The following is a 21,700-nucleotide window of genomic DNA, read 5'->3' on the forward strand; positions in this document are numbered from 1 at the left end:
TGCGTGTCCCCGGTGCCGCGGCCCCGCGTGCTGCAGGGGGGGGGCGTTCACGGAAATGCTGTGCGTGTGCACATGCGTGTGTGCGCGCGCGGGCGTGTGTGCGTGCACACGTGTGCAAGCTGGGGCTATGGTATGGGGGTGGGGGGCTGTGCGTGCATGCAGCGGGGCTGCGGCGCCTGCAGGGAGCGCGGGTGCCTGCAGCGGGGCTGCAGTCCCTCGCTGCGGGGGGCGTGCATGTGTGTGCGTGCGTGTGCATGCGTGTGTGTGTGCTGGGGCTGCAGTCCCTCGCTGCGGGGTTGTGTATGCGTGTGCGTGCGTGTGCTGGGGCTGCAGCCTCTACGGGGGGAGTGTGTGTGTACGGGGGGTGTGCGAGCACTTGCACATGTACACCTGGAACTGCAGGCTCTGCAGGGCTGCGTGTGCGTGCACGGGGGGGGGCTGCAGACCCACGGGGAGGGTGTGCGCACGGGGGGGCTGCAGACCCCCTTGGGGGGGTGTGTGCACGGGGGGGCTGCAGACCCCACCTGTGTGTGTGTGTGTGTGTGCACACGGGGGGTCTGCAGACCCACGGGGAGGGAGTGTGTACATGCGTGTGCGCACGGGGGGGCTGCAGACCCCACGGGTGTGTGCATGCGTGTGTGTGCCCACGGGGGGGCTGCAGGCCCACGGGGGGGTGGGGGTGTGCGCGCACACGGGGGGGGCTGCAGGCCCACGGGGGGGGTGGGGGTGTGCGCGCACACGGGGGGGGCTCACGCAGGAGCATCCCGGCTCCGCAGAGCGGCACCTCCCCCCTCCTCGCCCCCCCTGCGTGGGGCGGGGGGGATCGTGGCGGTGGGTCCCAGCCCCCCCGGCCCCCCCGCCGTGGGGCCGGGCCCAGCCCCGCGGTGGGCGGTGGGACCCCGCCGCGCCCCGGGCGGAGCCGCCGCGCTCGGGAGCCACCGGGCGGCCGCGCCCCGCCACTGCCGGCCCGGGACCCCCGCCCCACGCGGGACCGGCGCCTCCGCGCGTGGAGACCCCCCCACGTCCCGGGGCAGGGGGCGGGGGGGGTGGGAGCTCCCCCCGGGGGTGCCCCCGCTCCGTCCCACGCACGAACCGGCCCCGCTCCTCGCCCCCCCCCCACCCCCGGGGTCCCCCCGCCCCGGCCGGGGCCGCCGTCGGCGCATGCGCACCGAGCCCGGTTTAAAGGTAACCGGGGGCCGCCGCACGGCCCCGGCCCCGACCCGCCCCCCCCCCCCCCCGGTGTGGAACGGTCCCGCGTGGGCCCCGGCTCGGCCCCTCCCCTCCCCCGCCCGGCGGGGGGGCGGCGGCGGGGGGCAGCCCGTGTCCCGCGGTCCCCCGCCGCCCGGGGCGGGGGGATGCGCTGCGCTGATGGCGGCGGGGCCCCGCCGTCCCCCGGACCGTTCAACCGGTGGTGGCGGCCGCCGCTACGCCGTAACGGCGGGCGGTAACGGGGCGGTGCGGAACGGCGGGCCCCGGCCATGAGGTCTACCGCCTTCCGGGCGGCCGAGCCGCCCCGGGGGGGGCCGCAGCAGCAGGAGGAGGAAGAAGAAGAGGAGGAGGAGGAGGAGGAGGGCACCGCACCGCACCGCCCGCCGCCCCGCCGGCCCCGGGAGCCGCCGCCGCCGCCGCTGGGGGCACACAAGGGCCGCGGCGGCGGGGTGGCGGCGGCGGCGGAGCAGCAGCAGCAGCAGAAGCAGCAGCAGCAGCAGCAGCAGCAGCAGCAGCAGCGCTGGGCCGGGCTGGTGCCGCTGGCCGGCGGCAAGCAGGCCGGCCCGGGGGATGCCGGCGCCCGGCCGCGCTACCAGGCGGTGCTGCCCGGGCGCGGCGCCGGGGAGGGCGCGGCGGGAGCGGGAGCGGGGCCCACCGAGCCGGGCCCGCCGCCGGCCGCCGAGGGCAAGTGGAAGAGCGGCGCTCGGCGCGGCGGGATGGGGGCCGGCGGGGGCTCGCCGGGGCAGGCGGCCTGCCTGCGGCAGATCCTGCTGCTCCAGCTGGACCTCATCGAGCAGCAGCAGCAGCAGCTGCAGGCCAAGGAGCGGCAGATCGAGGAGCTCAAGGCCGAGCGGGACACGGTACGGCGGGGGGGGGGGGGGGGAGGGCGGCACGGCACGGGTTAACCCCCACCCCCCACCCCCCGCGGGATCACCCCCCTCCCACCCCCGGGGCTGCCCCCCCCCCAAGGGTTAATGCCCCCCCCCCCCCCCCCCAGCACCCAGGGGTCCCCCGGAGCTCCCCCCCCACAGGTAAGTGCCCCCCCCGGCACCCAAGGGGTTAACGCCCCCCCCGCAGGGGTTAATGCCCCCCCCCGTGGCACCCCAGGGGTTAATGCCCCCCCCTTGGGGGTTAACTACTCCCCATGGCGCTAACGGCCCCTCCTTGGGGGTTAACGCCCCCCCCATGGCGTTAACGCCCCCCCCTTGGGGGTTAATGCCCTCCCCCGGCCCCCCTTGGGGCTTAATGCCCCCCCCCCTTGGGGGTTAACGCCCCCTCCATGGCGTTAATACCCCCCCTTTGGGGCTTAATGTCCCCCCGTGGCACCCCAGGGGTTAACACCCCCCTTTGGGGGTTAATCCCCCCCCCTTTGGGGAGTAATCGATGCCCTGGGGGGGGCATCACCCCCCCTCCCCGCGGTCCCCAAGGGGTTAACACCCCCCAGGGGGGTCAGTGCCCCCCCCCCCGGGTTATTGCCCCCCCCCCCCGGGGGCGTTAATGCTCCCCCCGGGGGTCGATGCCCCCCGGTACCGGTGCCCCCCCCAGACAAAGGCGGGCGGGGGGCGGGGGACCGGCGGGGGCACAAAGGGCGGGGGCGGGGCGGGCCGGCGGGGGTTAACGGGCCGCCGCCCGTCGCCATGGCAGCGCGCCCGCGGGGGGGCGGGGGGGGCCTTAAAGGGCCCGCGTCGCTTTCCCGCCCCGCCGCGCGCGCGCGCGGGGGTTAACTTAAAGGGGCCGCGTCACAGCGGCGGGGGCTGCCCCCCACCGCTCCCCCGGGCGTGGGGGGGCCCCGCAAGGCTCCTGCCTCGCCCCACTCACGCGTGGGGGGCCCTGCGGGGCATTGCCTGTGCCGTGTGCTGCCCTGCTGCCTGCACCCCGCCTTGCCTGCCCCGCCTGCATCGCCCTATGGATGCTGCGCCTTGCCCCCTATACGTACCCTGCCCGCATCGCCCTATGGATGCTGCGCCTTGCCCCCTGCCCGCATCGCCCCACGCGTGCGGCTGCGCCTCGCTGCACGCTCGCGCCCGCCTTGCCCGCCTGCTAGGCCGTGCCTGGCCCACCGGCGCGTGCCGTGTGCCGGAAGAACCGCGCCGGCTCTGCCAGACCGCAGTGGCGGTGGTTGCGGCGGCCCCGGTTGCGGAGGGAAGGGCCGCTCCACGTGGTGAAGCCGGCGGGGCCGCACGGCAATGCCGCGTCCCCGCGGAGCGCGCCGAGTCCTCCCAACATGGAGGAGCCGCTGCGGCAAGGCCGCGACAGGGCTTCACTGTGCCGCGTCCTCCCGTGGCGGTGAAGCAACCGGGGAGACGCGGCAGGCAAACCCCGGGTGCAGCAGGCAGGGACGGGGCGTGGGGGCTGCTCCCAGCTCCGCTCCCCGAGGCTGGGTCCCCCCGCAGCCACGTCCCCGGGGGGTGCCGGGACCCCCGCACTGCGCTTTGCCGATCGGACCCCTCTGAACGCTGCGGCTCCCGGCGGAGCCAGGCGAGGGTTGGGGACGGGTGACCGAGGGCAGGTGTCACCAAGTCGGGTGCTTGCTCTCTAATGATGCCCACATCTAATTACAAACCGCCCTCGCCCTCCCTGGGCGCTCAGGGAGGATGCGGCAGAGGTCGAGACCCCCCATATTGTTCCTCAAAACTTGCAGGGTTTGCAACCGGTTGCGGTCCTCCTGCCACGGGGACGGGCCGCGCCGGAGGGGGAGAAGCAGCCGGAGAGCAAGTGGCCATTTTGTGCCGTTTGGATGCCCTAGCCCCTGGCCGCCAGCGTTGCAGTTAAACTGTCCGGGGGCGCGATGCCCGCAGCACCCAGCGCTGGTTGCAGACGCTGCCCTCGGCCTCCTGTCCCCTCTGCAAGGGCAGGCGTGAGCCGTGGCACTGCCGGCATGCCGGGAAGCCTGCGGTGCCCGCCAGGCCCAACCGGGGATGGCTCCACAGGGGCGGGTGCTGTTCGGGGGCTTCTTGCAAACTCCTGCACCCCGAGCATTGCCGAGAAGTTGCCAGGCAAATGCCGGCATGGGCACGCTTTGGTACAGGCAGAAAGCAGACAGGGTGCTGCAGCAGGGTGGCACCGGTCCTCCGCTGGCCCTGCACCGCGTGTGCCGGAGTGCTTCTGCAGGCGGGTGATGGCAAAGATGTGGGTGCTGCAGGTCGGCTCTTCCCCGGGGTGTTTCCCTGCTGCGGAAGGGACGTGCAGGCAGGGCACCGTGCAGGCAGGGCACCGTGCAGGCAGCTGCCCGGGGCTGGGGGAGCAGGGGCGCATGTGGGGCTCACCCCTGGGAGCGCACCCGCGAGTCGAGCCCTTGCCCTGCGTTGCAGCTCCTTGCGCGCATCGAGCGCATGGAAAGGCGGGTGCAGCTGGTGAAGAAGGACAGCGAGCGGGAGAAGCACCGCATCTTCCAGGGCTTCGAGGTGGATGAGAAGCCAGAGGTGGAGGCGTGCGAGAAGCTGCCGCTGGAGTGTCCCCAGGACCTGCTGGAGCCTCCCCCAACCCTGCAGCCCAAGCACTTCCCCTACGGCAGGAACGGGAAGGGGCACAAAAGGTAGAGGGTGCCCGGCCGCGCCGGGGGGGTGCGGGGGGCCTGGGAGGACAGGGAGGACCTTCCCCGTGGCTTCACCCTCCATCCGTGGGGCTGGCACTCGAGCCGCTCGGAGAGGCTGCCTGGCACCGGGAGCGCATCCCATCGTCCATGGGCACTGCGGGAACCTCGTGAAAGCCTGGGTGAGGAGCAGGGGGTCCTGAAACGCTGGGGAAGCCCCTCTTGCCTCTGGAAACCTGCTGCCAGCCGGCCCTGGCACGGCAGCCCTGGTTTGGGGGTGCCGGTAGCCCCGGTGTGGGATGAGGATCCATGCGCCCGGCTCAGCTCCTCTTCCTCCTGCAGGAAGCCAACGTTTGGGAGCGCGGAGAGGAAGACGCCCGTTAAAAAACTGGTGTCTGAGTTCTCGAAAGTGAAGAGTAAAACTCCGAAGCACTCCCCGGGGAAGGAGGAATCGGGCGGCTCCTTGTCCGAAACTGTTTGTAAACGAGAACTGCGGAGCCAAGAGACTCCAGAAAAACCCAGGTCGCTCCTGGAGACCCCGCTCCGAGCCTCAGCCCTGCCAAAGGGCCCCAGCGCCCACCCCAAGGAGAAGGGCTTCTTCAGCAGCGAGACAGACGACCTGCCCTATCTCTCAACCACGGAAATGTACTTGTGCCGCTGGCACCAGCCGCCCCCGTCGCCGCTGCCGTTGCGGGAGCCCTCCCCAAAGAAGGAGGAGACTGTAGCAAGTAAGCGATGGAGAGCCCGTCGCGGCACAGGCAGCAGCGTGCCGGGCGCTGAGGCAGCGTCAGCGGCCGGAGAGGGGTTTGCCCGCCTTGGGGCCGGCATGGCGGACAGGGAACGGGGCTTGGCACCCTTGCCCTGAAGCTGGCAGAGTCCCAGACGCAGTGGGAGAGGTGCAGCCCGTTGTGCCATGCTCCTGGCTCCTTCTGTGGTGGCTGGTAGCGGCCCTGCTGCTGGTGATGGGCTCTTCCGAACCACGTCTCCGGCAGGCTCCGGGCTGCCGCCGCGCTGGGCTGCTGCTGCCTGCAGGGCCGAGCTGAGGGCAGCGCGCTGGGCAGGGCTGCCAGCCCCGCTCTGCTTTAGCCACCCTGTTTGCCGAGCAGCCTGCATTGCCCGTTTGAGCAAGGGGTGAAGCAACTTCCCGTTTGTGGTTGGGAAATGTGTCTCTGGCTTGTGCCGCCATGGCACAGCACGGGTTCCTCCATGGGGTCGTCTGCTGCCCCCGAGTCCGGTCGTGTCCTGCTGGCTGCCCCTTCCCAGCCGATCTCCTACGGGTCCCGCAGCATGGCGAGCACGGTGATGGGGAGCAGTGGGCTGTGCCGCGGCGGACGCCGAGGCTGCGCTGGATGGCCAAGCGCCCCGGTGCAGGGGGAGCTCGGCACATCTCCTCTTGGAGCAGCTCAGGGTTGCTCATGCACTGGGCCGGGGGGATGGCGACGAGCTCGCCCTCCTGTCTCTGCCGGCGGCATCGCCCAGCCCGGCTCAGGACAGGGGTTTGGAGAGGCCGAGCTGCGCTTTCCAAGGGAGGGACGGGCTGGAAAGGAGCGGCAAGGTGGCGTGGGGGGTCCCGGTGTGGGGTAATGGCCTGGCCTCTCGCCCCGCAGTTCCGTCTTGGAGGGACCATGTCGTGGAGCCCCTGAGAGACCCCAACCCCTCGGACCTCCTGGAGGTACGTATGCCGCCCCGGTGGGTGCAGCAGCCGCCGTCAGAGCTCGCGTTGCTGCTGGCACCTTCCTGGCTGTTTCACTGCTCTGGGAGAGCGGTTTGCGGTGTTTGCTGCTGCTGTGGGGCTGGCGGCATCTTGTCCCCTCATCCGGCATAAACGGCGCGGCAAACCCCGGCTGCAGTTGGCGGGCTGGGGTGGGGGTGAAGGAGCAGCCCCTCTGCACCGCGGCAGCTCTGGCTGCCGGCTCAGGGCCATGCCGGTGCCGGGAGGACGCGCTCATCCCCATCTGTCGTTGCAGAACCTGGACGACAGCGTCTTTTCCAAACGGCACGCGAAGCTGGAGCTGGATGAGAAACGAAGGAAAAGGTGGGAGCAAAGAGGGCGATGGGGGCCCGGGGTCCCCAGCAGAGCGGGCGGTCTGCACCCGCTCCCGCAGGGAAGGGCCCGGGGTGGGGGGCACACGGGATCTGGTCGCCCGGGGCGCAGCTGGAATGGGAACCAGAAACGCTGCTGGAGGAGGGATGCTCCCGCATCGCTGCCAGCATGGCGGCCCCGGCGCAGCCCCCTGAGCTCCCCGGGAGCGGGGAGGCACCTGCCTGCTCGCTGCCTGCCGATTCTCACTGCCCGGGGCGTTGCGTTTTCCAGGTGGGACATCCAGCGGATCAGGGAACAGAGAATTCTACAGCGGCTGCAGCTCCGAATGTACAAAAGGAAAGGGATTCAGGAGTCGGAGCCTGAAGTTACCTCATTTTTCCCTGAGCCAGATGACGGTGAGTGCCTTTGGCGCTGGGGGGCAGGCAGGGGCGTTGGGGGCAGGCAGGGGGTGCTGCCTGCAGCGGGGGCTGCAGGCAAGGGGTGCGTAACGCTCCGGTGTCTCTCCCGCAGTGGAAAGCCTGCTCATCACCCCCTACCTGCCTGTCGTCGCCTTTGGCCGGCCCTTACCAAAACTGACCCCACAGTGAGTACCGGCATCGCCGGCGGTGGAGGGGGACGGGGCTGGGCTGTGCCGGGCACCGCCGCTCGGGCTGGCATCCTCGGCTGGCGCATTTTTGGGTTGGGGACGGTGCCTCGGTGCGCTGACGCCGGCTCTGCCCGCAGGAACTTTGAGCTGCCCTGGCTGGATGAGCGCAGCCGCTGCCGGCTGGAGGTGCAGAAGAAGCAGACGCCGCACCGGACCTGCCGGAAATAGCCGAGCCGCCGGGAGCTCTGTACATCGCCGGGTCGCACCGATGGCCGCTGCCCTCCCCTGCCTTCTCGTTGACGGATGGTTTCGTTCCTCCGTGACCCCAGTTTTGTTCTCTTGGGTTTTGCAACGCGTTCCCTGGACTTGTCCCCCCGCGCTGGCAGCCGTACCCCCAGCGGCACCGGCCGGCTGCCGGCCGAGGCTTCCGACCGGCTGCTTCGGTGCCGGGGGAAGCGGGCGGACCCCAGACCCTGCCTGCCCGTCCTGCCCGTCCTTGCTGCCCGCTGCGGCTCCGCACGCTGCCCCTGCCCTCCCGCAGCTGACGTTGGGTTTATTTTGGACATTTCGGCTTCGAGCCGCGGGCGGGAGCGTGGAGACCACCGGGGCCAGGCCCCGGTGTCGGGGCTGCCGCATTCGCCAGCCGGGGAGGCCGCGTCCCGCTGGGACTCTGCCTGCCGCTGCCTTCGTGTTACGTTTAGTTAGAAAACGGGATAAACGCATCCGTTTGTGTCCGAGAGGCGGCAGCGGGTGCTGCCAGCCCGGTGCCCCGCCGCGGCGAGGAGCGGGGTGCCGGAAAGTGCCAGGAAGCCTCTTTGGGTTTTTTTTCCCCCCCTCTTGGGTGGCTGTAATGGGGTCAGAGGGGGGGTTAAGAACAAAACCTTTCTTGGTTGGTGTTTTTTTTTTTTTTTTTTTTTTTTGTGTGTGTGAAATAGAAATGCTATACGCACAGTTTTGGCTTTTTTAACTTTTTTTTTTATATATAATTTAAATATTTTGAGGTTGGCAAGGTGTGCCGTGAGGAGCGGGGTTGGTGTGAGCACCGGTGCCGCCTCCGCTCGGCCGCGGGGTCCCCTGCCCTGCCCGAGCCCCCGCGCCCCCCTGCTTCCCCCCAGTGCCGGGGTCCGGACCCCGCGGTGCCGGCGGTGCCGGACGGCTGGGGAGGGGGCTCCGCGCGTCCCCCGCTCCGCCCGGGCTCTGCCCGGCCTCCCCTTCAGCGGAGGTCAAACAGGAGAACCGCCAGCAGGGCCCCCGCTTTTGTATTTCATTGGAGCCGTTTTGGGGGGATTCCCCCCGTTCCCGCCCCCCCCCCCCCCCCGCCTTTGGCTTCTCCCCCGCCGCTCTCCGGCACCGGGGTTCATTAGCGGAAGGAAACTTGTTTAAAAAAAAAAAAAAAAAAAAAGTTTAAAAAACCCCCAAAAGGAAATGTGTTTAAAAAACCGGAGTTATGAACACGTTGTGGGCGGGCGCTGCCCCTCCCCCCTGTGGGGGCGCTCGCTTTTATTTTATTTTTAATTTTTTTTTTTTTTTTTTTTTTTTACAATAAACGAGGAAAACGGGCACTGCGTGTCGGCCTCTGCTTCCCCTCCCTCCCCGCATGACGTCATTTCCGCCGCCGTGACGCCATCCGCGCTGTGACGTCGGGCGCCCTGCCCGGCGCGCGCCTGCCCCCTGCCGGGGGAGAGAGGCGGGCGGGGAGGGAAGGAGCGGCCCCTTCCCCCTGCCGCAGGGGCTGCCGGGACGGCGGCGGTGCCGCTGACGCCGCCGGCCGCGGGGGCCGCCGGGAGGTGTAGTCCGTCCCGTGGTGCCCCGCGCCGCCGCCCGCCCCTGCGGCTGCCCAAGATGGCGGACCGGCGGCGGCAGCGCGCCTCGCAGGACAGCGAGGACGACTCGGATTCGGCCGCCTCCGACAGCGCCGACTCGGCCGCCAGCGCCGCCCGCTCCCGTTCGGGCTCCGGCTCCGGTTCCGGCTCCGCTTCCCCCCGGCCGCCCCACCGCCCGCCGCGGGGAGCCGCCGGGGCCCTCAGCGCTGGGCCGCGGGGCCGCGGGGCCGAGAGCGCCGCCGGGGGGGCGGCCAAGAGCGCGCCCGAGTCCGAGTGTGTGAGTGCGGGTCCGGGGGGGCTCGGGGGGCCGGGGACTGAGGGGGGGCCGGGGGGGCTCGGGGCCGGGGCCTGGGGGCGGCCGGGGAGCTGCGGGAGCACCAGGGTGGGGAAGGGGGGGAACCGGGCTGGGTCCCCCCGTGGGGGGGGGGGGGGGGGGAGCGGGGGCGGGTGGGGCTCTGCGGGCCCCCCGCCCCGGGCAGGGGGTCCCCCCGGTGCCGGCTCCCCTGCCTTGGCCTCCCGGAGCCCGGCCTGGGGTCCCCGCAGCGGGGCGCGGGCGGGTGGGTTTGCAGCCCAGCCCGGCCTCTTCCACTCTGCATCACCTCCGACCGGCCTTTTCTTTTTTTTTTTAAGCGAGGGCATTAAAAACCTTTTCTGGGGCGTTTGTGGCGCTGCTGTCCCCCACCTCTGCAGTTCTCCTCTGGCAGTGTACGGCCGGGCGCGATTTTGTCCTGCCGTGGGTTGATAGCGCCGGTTATTTCAAGTCCTCCCGAACTGCAGCATGTTTCTCCTCGGTGTTTTTGGTGTTTGGGCTTATCTTAATGCGTTGGCTGGCTTTATTTTTGATCCGAGCTTGTTTTTACTGCAGTTCCATCAGTCTGTTCTTTTACCCAAAACTTACTCGGCTTCATCCAGCGTCTTCTCTCGGGCGCAGGGTTGTGTTTCTGTCCCCAGAGTTTCTAGCAGATGTCTGCCTGAGCTTGGTCCCGCTCGGCATCTGTTCGTTATTCCTGGGCTCCTGCTTTGAGTAATCCTCTTCTCCTTTCCTGAGTTAGCTGTCTGGCTCTCCGTTATCGAGGGAGGGGAGCCTGGCGTGTCTGTCGATGTTGCTCTTTTCCCTCCAAAGACCTCCAGCAGTTAACACAGTTTGTGCTTTTTTTCTTGAGCTGCGTTCCCGCGGCGTAGCTCGCTCTAGAGGGATCTTAGAGAAAGGTACCGGGAGCCCTGAATTTGTTTTTTCTTTCTTGGTCGCTGAAGCTGAACTTCCAAGGGCGGATGCGATAGGACCGGGGCCAAACCTTGCTGTAATTGTGTCTGGGATCGTAGGGTGCTGACCTTCCTCTCCGCTAACGCACCTTTCTCTCCCTCTCTCCACAGGAAAGCGAGGATGGCATTGAAGGAGATGGTGAGTAATGACTCTCTCTGGCACTGCAAGTTCTGTCTGCGTGCAAAAAGTAAAAACTAGACAAAATGCCTTTTCCAGTAGCCCTGCGGTGGTTGTCATCCCGAATATTACCTCGTAATAGCAGGCAAACGGGGGGTGCAGGGACAGCGCGCCCCAGACTCGCCCTTGCTTCCTCCTGTGTGAGCTAGCGATGGTATTCATCAGGGACGCTTTGGTGCTGGCCTCTGACTTCCCCTCGGTGGGACTGTTCGGTGTGTGCTTGCCAGCGGTCGCCCACAGCGCGGCGTGTTGCGCTCGGAGAGAAGCTGTGTCTCTGTTTCTGCCCTGACACCAAACTCCTTTTTCTCCCTCGCAGCTGTACTCTCAGATTACGAAAGCGCAGAAGACTCGGAGGTAAGAGGAGTCTCTGTCCTGGTGTTTAAAGGGTTCTGCCGAGTGACTGCATCTCGCATAATTTTAGCACAAAACCCGGTTTGTGTCCTTCGTTCTCTTCCGCTGACCCCGTCAGCAGCGATTGCCTTTGTCTCGAGATACCAGCTCGTGCGCTTCGCACCAGCCGTGCAGAGACTCGGAGCGAGCTGCGCTGCGGCGTAGTCATCGCCGCTGCAGAGGAAAACGGTCTCTCCTGACCGGAGCCCCTCGCCGGGCAGTTCCCTCACGTACAGCCCGCGGCGCTGGGCCCAGCCCTGTCGAGAAGCCGCCTGCGCTGCTGCAGGGTGGACGTAGGGCCAGTACATATTGGGGGGGGGAAAAATACCGGCTCCTCAGACGTTGGATACTGGGAGCAGGATTTGCTAAGGATGGCCAAGAAGGGTGTGGAAGGAAGTGTAAGATGCTGGTTGTGTTTTAATTAGTTGCAATTAAAAAAATAATTGCTGGGTTGGAAGCATCCCAGGCAGCATCCCTGTCTTCTGCATACAGCAGCTGGAGGGGTAACGCACCCCGAGAGTGCTGGCAGCTCTGCGCTGGGTGTGTGCCGAGAAAATCCCGCCTCGCCTGCAGAGACCCCCTGGGCCTGTGGCTGTAGGTTTCCTGGGATTTTTAGTTCAGAACTGTAAGTTTAACATCTCGAGGAATTTTAGAGAATTTCTGATTTCTGATGATTACAATGAAGGTTTTCTAGTGAAAACCCTTCTCTGGAGACAGCTGTTTCGGGGATCTTGAGGGGCGCAGCAGTTAGAGAAAATGCAAAATGGCAAGGCAGATGAAGTCGAAGCTCGTAGGGGCCGTTAATTTGTGAATTAATCTCTGCCGCTAGTGAGGAAGGGGCGCGGTGGGCTGTAGAGGCGGCACGCGGAGGGTAAGGCTCACCGCGCGGCAGCTCTTCAAGCCTGGAAACCTGCGCGGAGGCTCAGCGCACGTAGAAGCGGAGCAGCGCTGGTGTGTGCTGGGCTGTTGGAGCAGGGCGGGTATTGCATCACTGACACGCCAGGATGACTCTGTTCCTGTGCCTAAAAATAATGCCACTTCTGGGTTTCCCCAGCGTAAACAAAAGGAGCAGTTGATGTGCAAATAGGCTGTGTTGAAAGAGAAAAATAGAGCAGTCTTTTTGTTAATCACACAGAGCTATTTTTAGTGTCAGTTCCAGCCTAAGCAAGGCTTGCAGGCTCCTGGAGGGTGAAACGAGGTCACGCTCCTGTGAGCAGAGTGCTCCGAGTGAGTCAGCTGAGTAACTCCAGGGAATTTGGAAACGCGGCGCTGGCTGGATCCGGGCCCTCGGTGTGGGAAGGAAGGGACGGTCTGAGGGCCCTCGTTCGCTGGTCTCCCTGGCTTGCACGAGCCCTTTCCTTCCAGAGCGGTGAGAGGCTGTGCCTTTGGGGGGGAGCTGGTCCCGGCTCTGTTCTAGAAAGCCTGATGGTTGGATCTGATGTCGCTGGTGGGAGTTGGTGGGGAGAGGTGTCGGGTTTAGAGTTTGCTTTTTCTGTAAAAATACAAGGACCTTGAGAGCTAATCCTCTGCTTTGAAAGAGTCAGGTCTCTAACAACTGGAACAGGGATCTAACTCCAGATCTGGGGACTTGCGTGGGGAAATTCCTGGGGGACCTGTTGCTAGAGGTGCATGTTTGAGTAACTGGGGCTCTTTCAGGCAGAGGAAGAGGATTACAGCGAGGAAGAAAGTGCCAAAGTGGAACTGAAGCAGGATAGTAATGATTCCTGTGAGTCAGCGGCAAAAGCAGAGAAAGGGGATGAGAAACCTGACTCCAAAGGTGCTGTAACTGGTGAGAGGCAAAGCGGGGACGGGCAGGTAGGTGTTAAACATGCGTTCTCTGGGCCATGGGGGGCTTCTCGCAGAGGGACTGCTGCAGTGGTAAGAGCTGTCTGATTTTGACAGGAGAGCACTGAACCTGTTGAGAATAAAGTTGGGAAAAAAGTTCCCAAGCACCTGGACGATGATGAGGATCGGAAGAACCCGGCTTACATCCCGCGCAAGGGGCTCTTCTTCGAGCACGACCTCCGAGGGCAGACGCAGGAGGAGGAGGTCAGGTATGTGAGCGTCCCCCACGTGTCTGCCTCTCTCTGGGAGGGTGAGGCCAACTCCCAGGCCAGCGTTTGGCAGCACAGCTCCTTGCTTCGGTGTGAAGCACTGGGAAGGCATCAGCAAGGATTTGTCTGTGCTTCGGTCATCTGCTTGCGGGGTTCTGCCGGGACGTTTTGGCTCTTTGTTTTGAAGGAGAGAGTGAGGGTGGTGCAAAATAAACCACAAGGAAAGCGTCTTGCCAGTGAGCAGTGACCCTTCTTGCTGCTTTTCAGAAATAGCAGTGGGTAGACCAGCAGCTGCTGGGCAGGAAGAGCGGGAGGAAGGAGAGACGCTGTCTCTGTGCGCAGCCTGCCCTAGAAATGCTTGCTCTCTGTGTGTGGGGCTGGCTGAAGCTGCCACATCTCCTTGGCTTTGCAACAACCTCTTGGTCCTCCCTGTGTAACTGTTCCAGGCCGAAGGGTCGTCAGCGGAAGCTGTGGAAGGATGAGGGCCGCTGGGAGCACGACAAATTCCGGGAGGATGAGCAGGCCCCCAAGACCAGGCAGGAGCTGATTGCGCTTTATGGCTATGACATCAGGTCGGCTCACAACCCCGATGACATCAAGCCGAGGAGGATGCGCAAACCAAGGTGAGCAGCAAAGTCAAACTAGAGCCTGGCTCGTCCCGGAGGGAAACCTCCGCCTTAGTGCCAGGCGCTTCAAATGACAGGTCTGAAGTCCTGTTGTTGGCTTTGGTCCTGGGGCGGGACCTTGGTCCTGGGAGTTCTGCACGCTGCGTACAGGAGAGGGCTTCCCTGGCACAGCAGCACCTCTCACCCAGGGATTTCTTTCCAGTCGTTTGTACTATCTTTCTCCCTCAGGTTTGGGAGTCCTCCTCAGCGAGACCCAAACTGGTCCAACGAGAGGCCAAATAAGCCCCCGAGGCACCAAGGCGGAGACAGCACTTCAGTTCCCCCGCGAACGTTCACCAACAGGAGCTCTGCGGGTACAGGGAGGATGCCCCCGCCTAGGAACTACCCGAGGATGGGGGGCTACAAAGAGACCCGTCCAAGCTACCGAGCTTCGGAAGCAAGCGTCCAGCATCTGTCTCGTAACGGCGAGCAAGTGAAACAGGAGAACAACTATCGAGCAAAGCGTGCGGAGCAAACCCCGCCGAGGGACAAGTCACCCGAGATGGAAGCAGCACATGTCCACAGCAGCCCTGCGAAGGAGGAGGTTGCTTTGGAAAACCAAGCCACGGCTGCCGATGCTGCACAGCCACCGCCAGACAGACCAATTGAAAAGAAGTCTTATTCCCGGGCAAGAAGGACCAGAATCAAAGCTGGGGATGCGGGGAAGCTGGCAGATGAGGTGCCCGCTTCGGAAGGGCTGGCTCCTGTGCCTCCAAAACCCGTGCAAGCCGAGACGTCCCCCCCGCCGGCCAAGAGCAGTAACTGGGAGTCGCCGGTAGAATCCAGCTTGGATGGACTCGAGCAAGAGATGACCCAAATGAATCTCACTGAGCAGAACTGGACGCCGGGGCAGTCTCAGTTCATACCGCCCCGGGAGCTGAGGGGTAAGTGGGTGCAGCCTGTCGGTTTTCCACTGCGGCTCCAGCCAAATGCAATTCCGCATTCGTGTAGTCGGTCAGAGCTGAATTGTCTCTGCCTTAGTCCAGTCTCAGCATAGGTCTGTGATGGAAATGCGTGCTGCTGAGAAAGCGCAGTGGAGGTGGTTAGAGGGGACAAAACAGAACAGAAGAAGGGGAAATTAAACGTTCCGGTGCAGGTTAATTGAATTAGGGCTGGGAAGGACGTAAAACTAGATCCTTTCCCTCTCTCTGCCCTGTTTTGTGTTGAGAACGGGGAGGGTTCAGTAAAGCTGAAGGCCTGCGTGTGGAACAGGCAGCAGGGACTTTGCGCAGTACAAATCACGGTGAGGCCGGCTACTGCAGCAGGAGTCAGAGTTCGGGAGATAAGGGGCGTTGTGCTCAGTTGGCAGGTAAGGGTAATGAATAACTGGGCTCCTGTAACGACCTGCTAGGAGCAGGAGGAACTTTCCTCTGCTTATCAGCTTATTTCCTAGCACCGAGATTGGGTTGCCACCAGCTAAGGCCTGACTGGGATTGGCAAATCCATTTGTGCCTGGTAGGAGGAAGCTGCTCTGTTCGCAGCAGCAGACGGGACGGCTGAGGGAGGGATATTTGGCAGAGTTACCCCCTGCGAGCTAAGGACTGAGCTCTAGTTGAGCATCTACATGAGAGGTCATTCAGGTATAATTATCTCTTTGCAGAATTAGAGTCTTTTCTGGGGAGTGTTAGAGTCCTTCCCGAGGGAAATAAAACTGGAGCAAGGAGAAGAAAGCGACTTGCTGCTTTCATAAGCATCTCTTGAGGTTTAGGTCATGAAACCATAAGTCTTCTTGCACTGATGTGACTGGTAAAATCTTTGTGTGAACAGACCCTTGGTCTCGACTGCAGGTGCAAGTAGACGGGCTTTAAACGTGCCAGTGGAATGAGAGTTCAAAAGCGCCGTGATTTGCAGCTGAGATTATGTACGCTCTTTTTTTTTCTTTTTTTGATGCTTAAAAATAAAGCATCTTCACAAATTTGCCATGAGACAGCTCTAGACTGCGGGTAGGAGACCGCTTTCTGTCTGTAAGAAGGACGTATTGCTCTACAGTCCCTTTGGTTTTTCCCAGCAGAGAAGGTAGGAGTCAATTCTGGGAGGCATTTGGCTGGACGAGCCAGCCGTCGGGTCGTTCCGTACATACAGCACATAGGCCTGTGCGTATATTTGCAATATCAGTGGTCCGCGGGCACTTCCAGTGTTTGTTTTGCCCACTTTCGCTCCCCTGGAATCGCCTGTGATCAGTTTGGCACTGTGGTTTTAAATGTGCGCTGTAACTTTGTTGTTTGGATTAAAAGGAGCCCATGATAAAAGCAGTTACGCCCTGTAGAAGGTTTAAACTGCGGCTTACCCAGGCCCACATGGATCCTTGTTTCTGCTCTGAAGAAGTCCTTGTCTCTGCAGGAACAGAGCTTAGATCAGGACCTGGATTTCAAGCTGAGGATTTTTTTTTAGCAAGATTTGAAAGGTGTTGAGCAGTGTGGATGATTGTACAGTGGCACAACAGCTTCTCATTCGTACTGAAACATTTAGAATTGTAACCTAAGAGATGAAGTTGTTGGAAAAGGTTTCTCGTCACGAAAGCAAGAGCCGTGCCTGTTTATAGTACGGTAACATCCCCAGGCTGCCGGCGCTCGTTCTGCCAGCGACGGGCACCTCCTGGCAGCGCCCTCGGCGGGTGAGGTGGCTCTTTACTGGGACCAAATGCAAACCATAATAACCAGTTTCTTTCTTCCTCAGGTATTCCTAACCATATGCACGTGGGAACTGGGCCACCGCCTCAGTTTAACAGGATGGAGGAAATGGTAAAGCATGTTGCATGGAGTGTGACTCTTGCTTTTAGAAGCGCGGAAGCCCAGCGTTTATTTGTTTCTGGGTTGTAGTAATTAGAGGCTGCCTGTGACACCTCAGCCTTTCCCTTTTGTGGGTGTTCGTAGTTTTTGCTGTGTGACCCAGATAGAGGTTTGCAGGGGCTGGCGGGGGAGCGGGTCGGTGCTCCGTCGCTGGAGGGAGGGCTCCTGACCCTCGCCGATCCCTTTGGATTCTTTCAGGCGGTGCAAGGGGGCCGCGTGAAACGCTACTCGTCGCAGCGGCAGAGACCGCCGGTGCCGGAGCCGGCCCCCCCCATGCACATCAGCATCATGGAAGGGCACTACTACGACCCACGTGAGTGTTTCCCTCCCGCTCCTGCGCTTCCGTGTGGGCTCAGACCTGAGCAGCTGGAGCAGGAGTCCCCCCACTCCCGTTAGGGTCAGGCAGATCGGGGGCTTTGTCTTCCCTTTCCTTGGGAAACAGCATCGCTGCGTCGTCTCTTACGGTAACTAAAAAGCTGCTCTGAGCCTCCCTGGTCGGTGTTTAAACCCACTGCGATACAATCAGTGTTGCCGTCTCCCCTCCCTCTGCAAGGGCTCTCTAGGACGCTGCTTTTCTTCATGAGAATTAGGATTTAAAATTAACTTGAAATCAGAGCAATGTCTTTGACATTTAAGAGCGGTGAGAATTACAAAACAAGACTGAGGCTAGATTAGGAATTTAGTCCAGCACTGAAAGTGTTGGAGAAGAAATTCCCTGAGTATTCTCCTGCTTTGTAAAGGGAGTAGGAGGCTTTTCTGTTGGGAGTACGTAGCATCTGCAAGCCTGGTAGACTGCATGCGCCGATGGGAACGTAGCTTGCAGCACTGCATTCAGCTGTTGTAATGGTAGCTGGCTTGCTGCAGTAGAATAAAACTCGGTGGAGCTTTTCCTTATCAACTCTTGTGTCTTGCAGTACAATTCCAGGGACCAATCTACACCCACAGCGAGAACCCGGCCCCGCTGCCGCCCCAAGGGATGATCGTACAGCCAGAAATGCACCTCCCTCATCCAGGTGAGGAACCAGCTCCCCAGCGGGGCGCGGGGCAGCTGGTACTGACGTTGCGGTTGTGCCCTGGGGCGGCTCAGCCTGTGCTGGGGAGCAGATAACTCTGGTTTCGCACAGCCTCTGTCGCTGAGGGGAATCCATTTTCCTTATTTCTACAACGTGGAAGAGACCTGCTTCCCTCATGCACCGAGGCTGGATCAATATAAATTTTAAGGAAATAAAAATAGACATTTCTGGCCCTTGCAGCCAGCGCAGCACCGAGATGATCTGAATGTTTTGGCAGCCTCTAGCTGGATGTCTGCAGGTTCTGTGCAGACCCTCCTGGCTGAGCCGCTTCCCCTTCAGCAGGGCGCTTGGCTCTGCCAGCTGTTGTGCTAAGCTGGTTCTTCAGTCCCTGCTGCTTGTAGATCAGAAAAGAAAAGCAGAAATGAGAACTGTTGAATTGGCATGTTCTCTATCTTGTCCACAAAAACCGTTTCCTGAAGTGGGTGTGCTGACCGGGGCTGTGTCTGGTTCCAGTGAATCGGGACCCCGGCATCGGGGAGGGAGCCGTGCTCTGCTGGGCTGAGGAGCGCTTCCCTTTTCTCCTCCCCAGCGCAGGAGCCGAGGTCTCGTGGCTGCAGGAAAGGCCTTTGAGCAAAGCGCTTCTCCGTCCTGCTGCAGCGGGGAAGGCGCAGCCGCGCTGACCTGCTGGCATCGTAGCAGCCCCAGCCCTCCACGGGACGCGCTGGCTTTACGCGCGACATCACATTCAGCTTATTTTTGTCGCTTCCCAGGTTTACATCCCCACCAGACGCCAGCCCCCATGGCAAACCCTGGGCTGTACCCTCCGCCAGTCTCCATGCCCCCGGGCCAGCCCCCGCCGCAGCAGCTGCTTGCACCGACTTACTTCTCCCCTCCTGGAGTCATGAATTTTGGGAATCCTGGCTACCCCTACCCCCCAGGAGCGCTACCCCCTCCGCCTCCTCCGCATCTCTATTCCAACACGCAGGTAAGCCAGCTGCGCTGCGCGTCTCCGTCCCGAGCAGGAGCCGTTGAGAGCAGATGGGATCCTGTGGTGTGTGGGTATATTCTGAGGCTTCCTGGGAGAGGATGTGGAGCAGCTGGGCTGCTCCGTGGTGGGAGGTTTTTCACTGTCATCCCTCTCTCTGCTTGGGGTGGGTAACTGAAAAGGACGACTCCCATGGCTGCCGTGCAGCTGCCGTGGATTTAGGGTCTAGTGGATGAAATGCCTGCTTTGGTGGATCTCAGAATCTAGATCTTCCCCTGCGGAACAGGGAAACAGCCCACCTGTGAACCGTTGTGTCCCCTCCAGGTCCGTGCTAAACCAAGGACACCTTGAAAATCGCTTTGGAAGCCCTTTCTGTTTGAGGTGGAGGCAGGAGGCTGGCTGGTGCTGTTCTTTGGCGCCGGCCGGGAAAGCCCTTGGTGTGACCAGCACAGGGCTGGCTTTTCCCGCTCCATGTCCGACCTCTGTGTCCACAGTAGCTGCCGGGCAGCGAGGAGGCAGATCTCTGCGGGCAGATCTCTGCGGGCATCGTGATGACGAACCCACATCTCCCCGCGGCCGCCGTGCGAGCAGCACACGGCTGACACGCAGTGGCAGGCCAGAGATGTGCACGCTCCCCGAGCCCTGCAGCCTCTCTGACCTTCCCTGCTGCCCTGCGCTGATCCCAGCTGCCCCGGCAAGGAATCAGCCTGCTTTTGGGGCAGATCCCGAGCCTGCGGGCAGCTGGAGGCCATCTCGGTGTGAAGGGGAACTGTTACCTGCCTTGTCTGCACGGAAAAACGGTCGCTGCTGCTGTTGCGAAGCACAGACGTTATGTGGCAGTTGGGGAACTCTGCGGGGCAGAGGAAACCCATCTGCTGCAAACTTTGGTCCGGCATGGCTGCGGGTTGCTGCAGCCTGTACCTGCCCACCCTGCCGAGAGCGGGGAGGCCCCGGAACGGGGCAGGGGTAGGCGAGGGTCCTCCGGGAATTGGAAATGCTGCTCCTCGTGGCCTTGGGGGGCACAGCACAAATCAACCCTCATCCCCCTGTGGCTACGCACCCTCGGTGCTAGGTGGTGGCATCGTTTCACAGCCCAGTTTTGTGCCGTCAAGGCTGGCCGAGACACGCGGTGCTCTCGCAGGGGATGCGGCTTTCTTTGCCCCCCACGGCGAAGAGCGCTGACCCTTCTGCTCTCTGGGGAATGCAGGCCCAGTCCCAGGTGTACGGAGGGGTCACGTACTACAACACTGTCCAGCAGCAAGTGCAGCCCAAGCCTTCTCCACCTCGAAGGACGTCCCAGCCTGTGACTATCAAGCCACCGCCTCCCGAGGTACCGTCCCCTTGGCGTGAGTCTGCGCGCGTGTGATGGATGCTGTACTGTTGGGGTGTGCGTGATGCTGCAGTCTCCCTCTCCCGTCCAAAAAATACGTTGTTCCAAGGAAATCTTAAACTGCCTAATCTTTGACATGTCCCAAACCTCAGCTTCTCGTTGCAGGTGGTAAGCAGGGCTCCAGTTAATTTGAGTTTCTAAATACTTTAAAACTAAACCCACGTAAAAAGTAAGTCTGAAGTTGACTCTTGCTTTTTTTTTTTTTTTTTTTTAATTTGCTCAGGGTAGAGAACAAAACACTTTATAGAGAGAAAAATCCAGTCCTAAGCTAGGAGGCAGTGATTTCTCTGGAAGAATAAATGTTGAGACCTTAGCAGTAGGTAACTCAGGCACCAGACTTAAAGGCTTTCCAGAGATGAGAGCCGTTTCTCTGTGCTGGGAACGGTTTTCTCGCTCCAGTGCTGTGAGCTGTGCATGTGTGTGCACGCCAGAGTGCCACGTGTGGGTTTGGTTTCCTTTTTAATACCTTGCTTAGCATATGGGAGCTGAGCGAGCCCGAATCGCGGCGAGCCCGAATCCGTGGCAAGCCCAGACGCGGGCAGGCATGTGCCGGTTGTTTCCCCGTACACGGGGAGGTGGCGTGCGGCACAGTAGAGGGCTGGGAAACATGCAGCGTTTGTAAATCCACTGCGAGATGATCTGATCGAGGTGCCCTTTGAAAGGCCTTGCGATGGAAAAACGTTTAACCACGAGGAGAGCTTGGCCGAAGGGAGCTGGTTGTGCCCAAAGCGGGCACGGCGGAAGCCGGAGGCGTGGGCGGGCGGTGGTCGCGTTTTGGCAGCCAGGCGTGGAGGGTGTTTGCTCGCAGGACCCTGGCAATTGCGCTGCAAGCCCCGCGTGGCGTTTGTGCTGGGGCAGCCTAAGCCTCTGCTTCTCTTTCCTCTTTCCCCCCTCCAGGACAGCAAAGGTGAAAAGTCAAAGGAGAGGAGCAACACGTAGGGATGCGGCCGTGGGAATCCCAACGCCAGACTCGGCACCTCAGCAAGGAGAAAGCTCCTTCTCGGGAAAGGCTCCTTCCCTGTGCGTAGGTGAGGCAGCGGGATGAAATAAGCTGCACCGTCTTGTGCTCAGGGCCAGGCACCTTCCCTCTCCGGTTTTACCGGTGCCCTCCCGAAAACCATCTCGCCGCTGCTGATCTGCCCTCCTCCCCTCTCCCTCGCTGGGGCACAGAGGTCACCGAAGAATCAACCCCCGGAGTCGGTCCTTGGCCACAAGTTCTCGCAACTTCTCTCTTTTACTAAACGTCTGCCCTTTTCCCTCTCTAGGATGTTAAACTCGACTGGCTTGATTGTGGTCTCTGTTTTTATTTAAGAAATGAACCAGCTCCTTCAGTAAAGCTGATTTGTTTCTTTTGGGTATTTTGAATTTGTTTGTCTGGCTAACCCGACCGTAACATCCCCTGCCCCCCGTGGAGACAGCTGATAAGTTAATTCTTCATTTCAATTCTCTTTTTAAATTAGCAAGTTTATTTCCGCCATTGTTTAAGCATAGGAGGGGCAGCTGAGCGACAGGAGTCCGTCAGGAACGCGCTGCCTGTGCAGTCACCACTTAATTTAGAAGCTCCTCCCGTTTCTTTTTCTGAACGAGCCCAGTTGGTAACTTGTGTTTCCGTCCGTGTGCGTGCAAGCTCTCAGCTCGCATCAGACGGGAATCCACGGGCACAGGGCAAACCCCTTCCCCGCTGCCGCCAGCACAGAGCGGGGGGCGATTTCCACCGCCTCCTGCACCTCTGCCAAACCAGCGGCAGAGAGGGAGCTTTATGGGCGTCCAGGCACCTCG

The 21,700-nt window shown here is 62.3% G+C and overlaps 2 protein-coding genes across 6 annotated transcripts; both read left to right on the top strand.

The window, feature by feature from the left end:
- Window positions 1-1,478: 1,478 nt before the first annotated feature.
- Window positions 1,479-7,729, top strand: MSL1 (MSL complex subunit 1; the record flags this gene model as incomplete). Its single annotated transcript, XM_082331979.1, has 8 exons — window positions 1,479-2,069; window positions 4,521-4,744; window positions 5,084-5,469; window positions 6,349-6,413; window positions 6,709-6,776; window positions 7,056-7,180; window positions 7,296-7,368; window positions 7,509-7,729. 8 exons carry the CDS (start codon window positions 1,479-1,481, stop codon window positions 7,597-7,599), a joined length of 1,623 nt encoding a protein of 540 aa, XP_082188105.1. The 3' UTR covers window positions 7,600-7,729.
- A 1,456-nt stretch (window positions 7,730-9,185) lies between these two features.
- Window positions 9,186-21,279, top strand: CASC3 (CASC3 exon junction complex subunit). Of its 5 annotated transcripts, none has more exons than XM_082331870.1 (14): window positions 9,186-9,471; window positions 10,569-10,596; window positions 10,952-10,989; window positions 12,682-12,840; window positions 12,928-13,079; window positions 13,526-13,702; window positions 13,934-14,628; window positions 16,421-16,485; window positions 16,732-16,846; window positions 17,448-17,546; window positions 18,317-18,531; window positions 19,739-19,861; window positions 20,014-20,090; window positions 20,819-21,279. In XM_082331870.1, the coding sequence occupies exons 1-13, from the start codon at window positions 9,214-9,216 to the stop codon at window positions 20,047-20,049; spliced, it is 2,160 nt and encodes a 719-aa protein (XP_082187996.1). In that variant the 5' UTR covers window positions 9,186-9,213; the 3' UTR covers window positions 20,050-20,090; window positions 20,819-21,279. The 5 variants fall into 5 exon arrangements, with proteins under 5 accessions (XP_082187996.1, XP_082187997.1, XP_082187995.1 ...); XM_082331871.1 differs by having other exon boundaries at window positions 20,027-20,090; XM_082331869.1 differs by lacking the exon at window positions 20,014-20,090.
- The last annotated feature ends 421 nt before the right edge of the window (window positions 21,280-21,700 follow it).

Source organism: Platalea leucorodia (assembly GCF_965183815.1).
Source record: "Platalea leucorodia genome assembly, chromosome: 22".
Taxonomy (NCBI): domain Eukaryota; kingdom Metazoa; phylum Chordata; class Aves; order Pelecaniformes; family Threskiornithidae; genus Platalea; species Platalea leucorodia.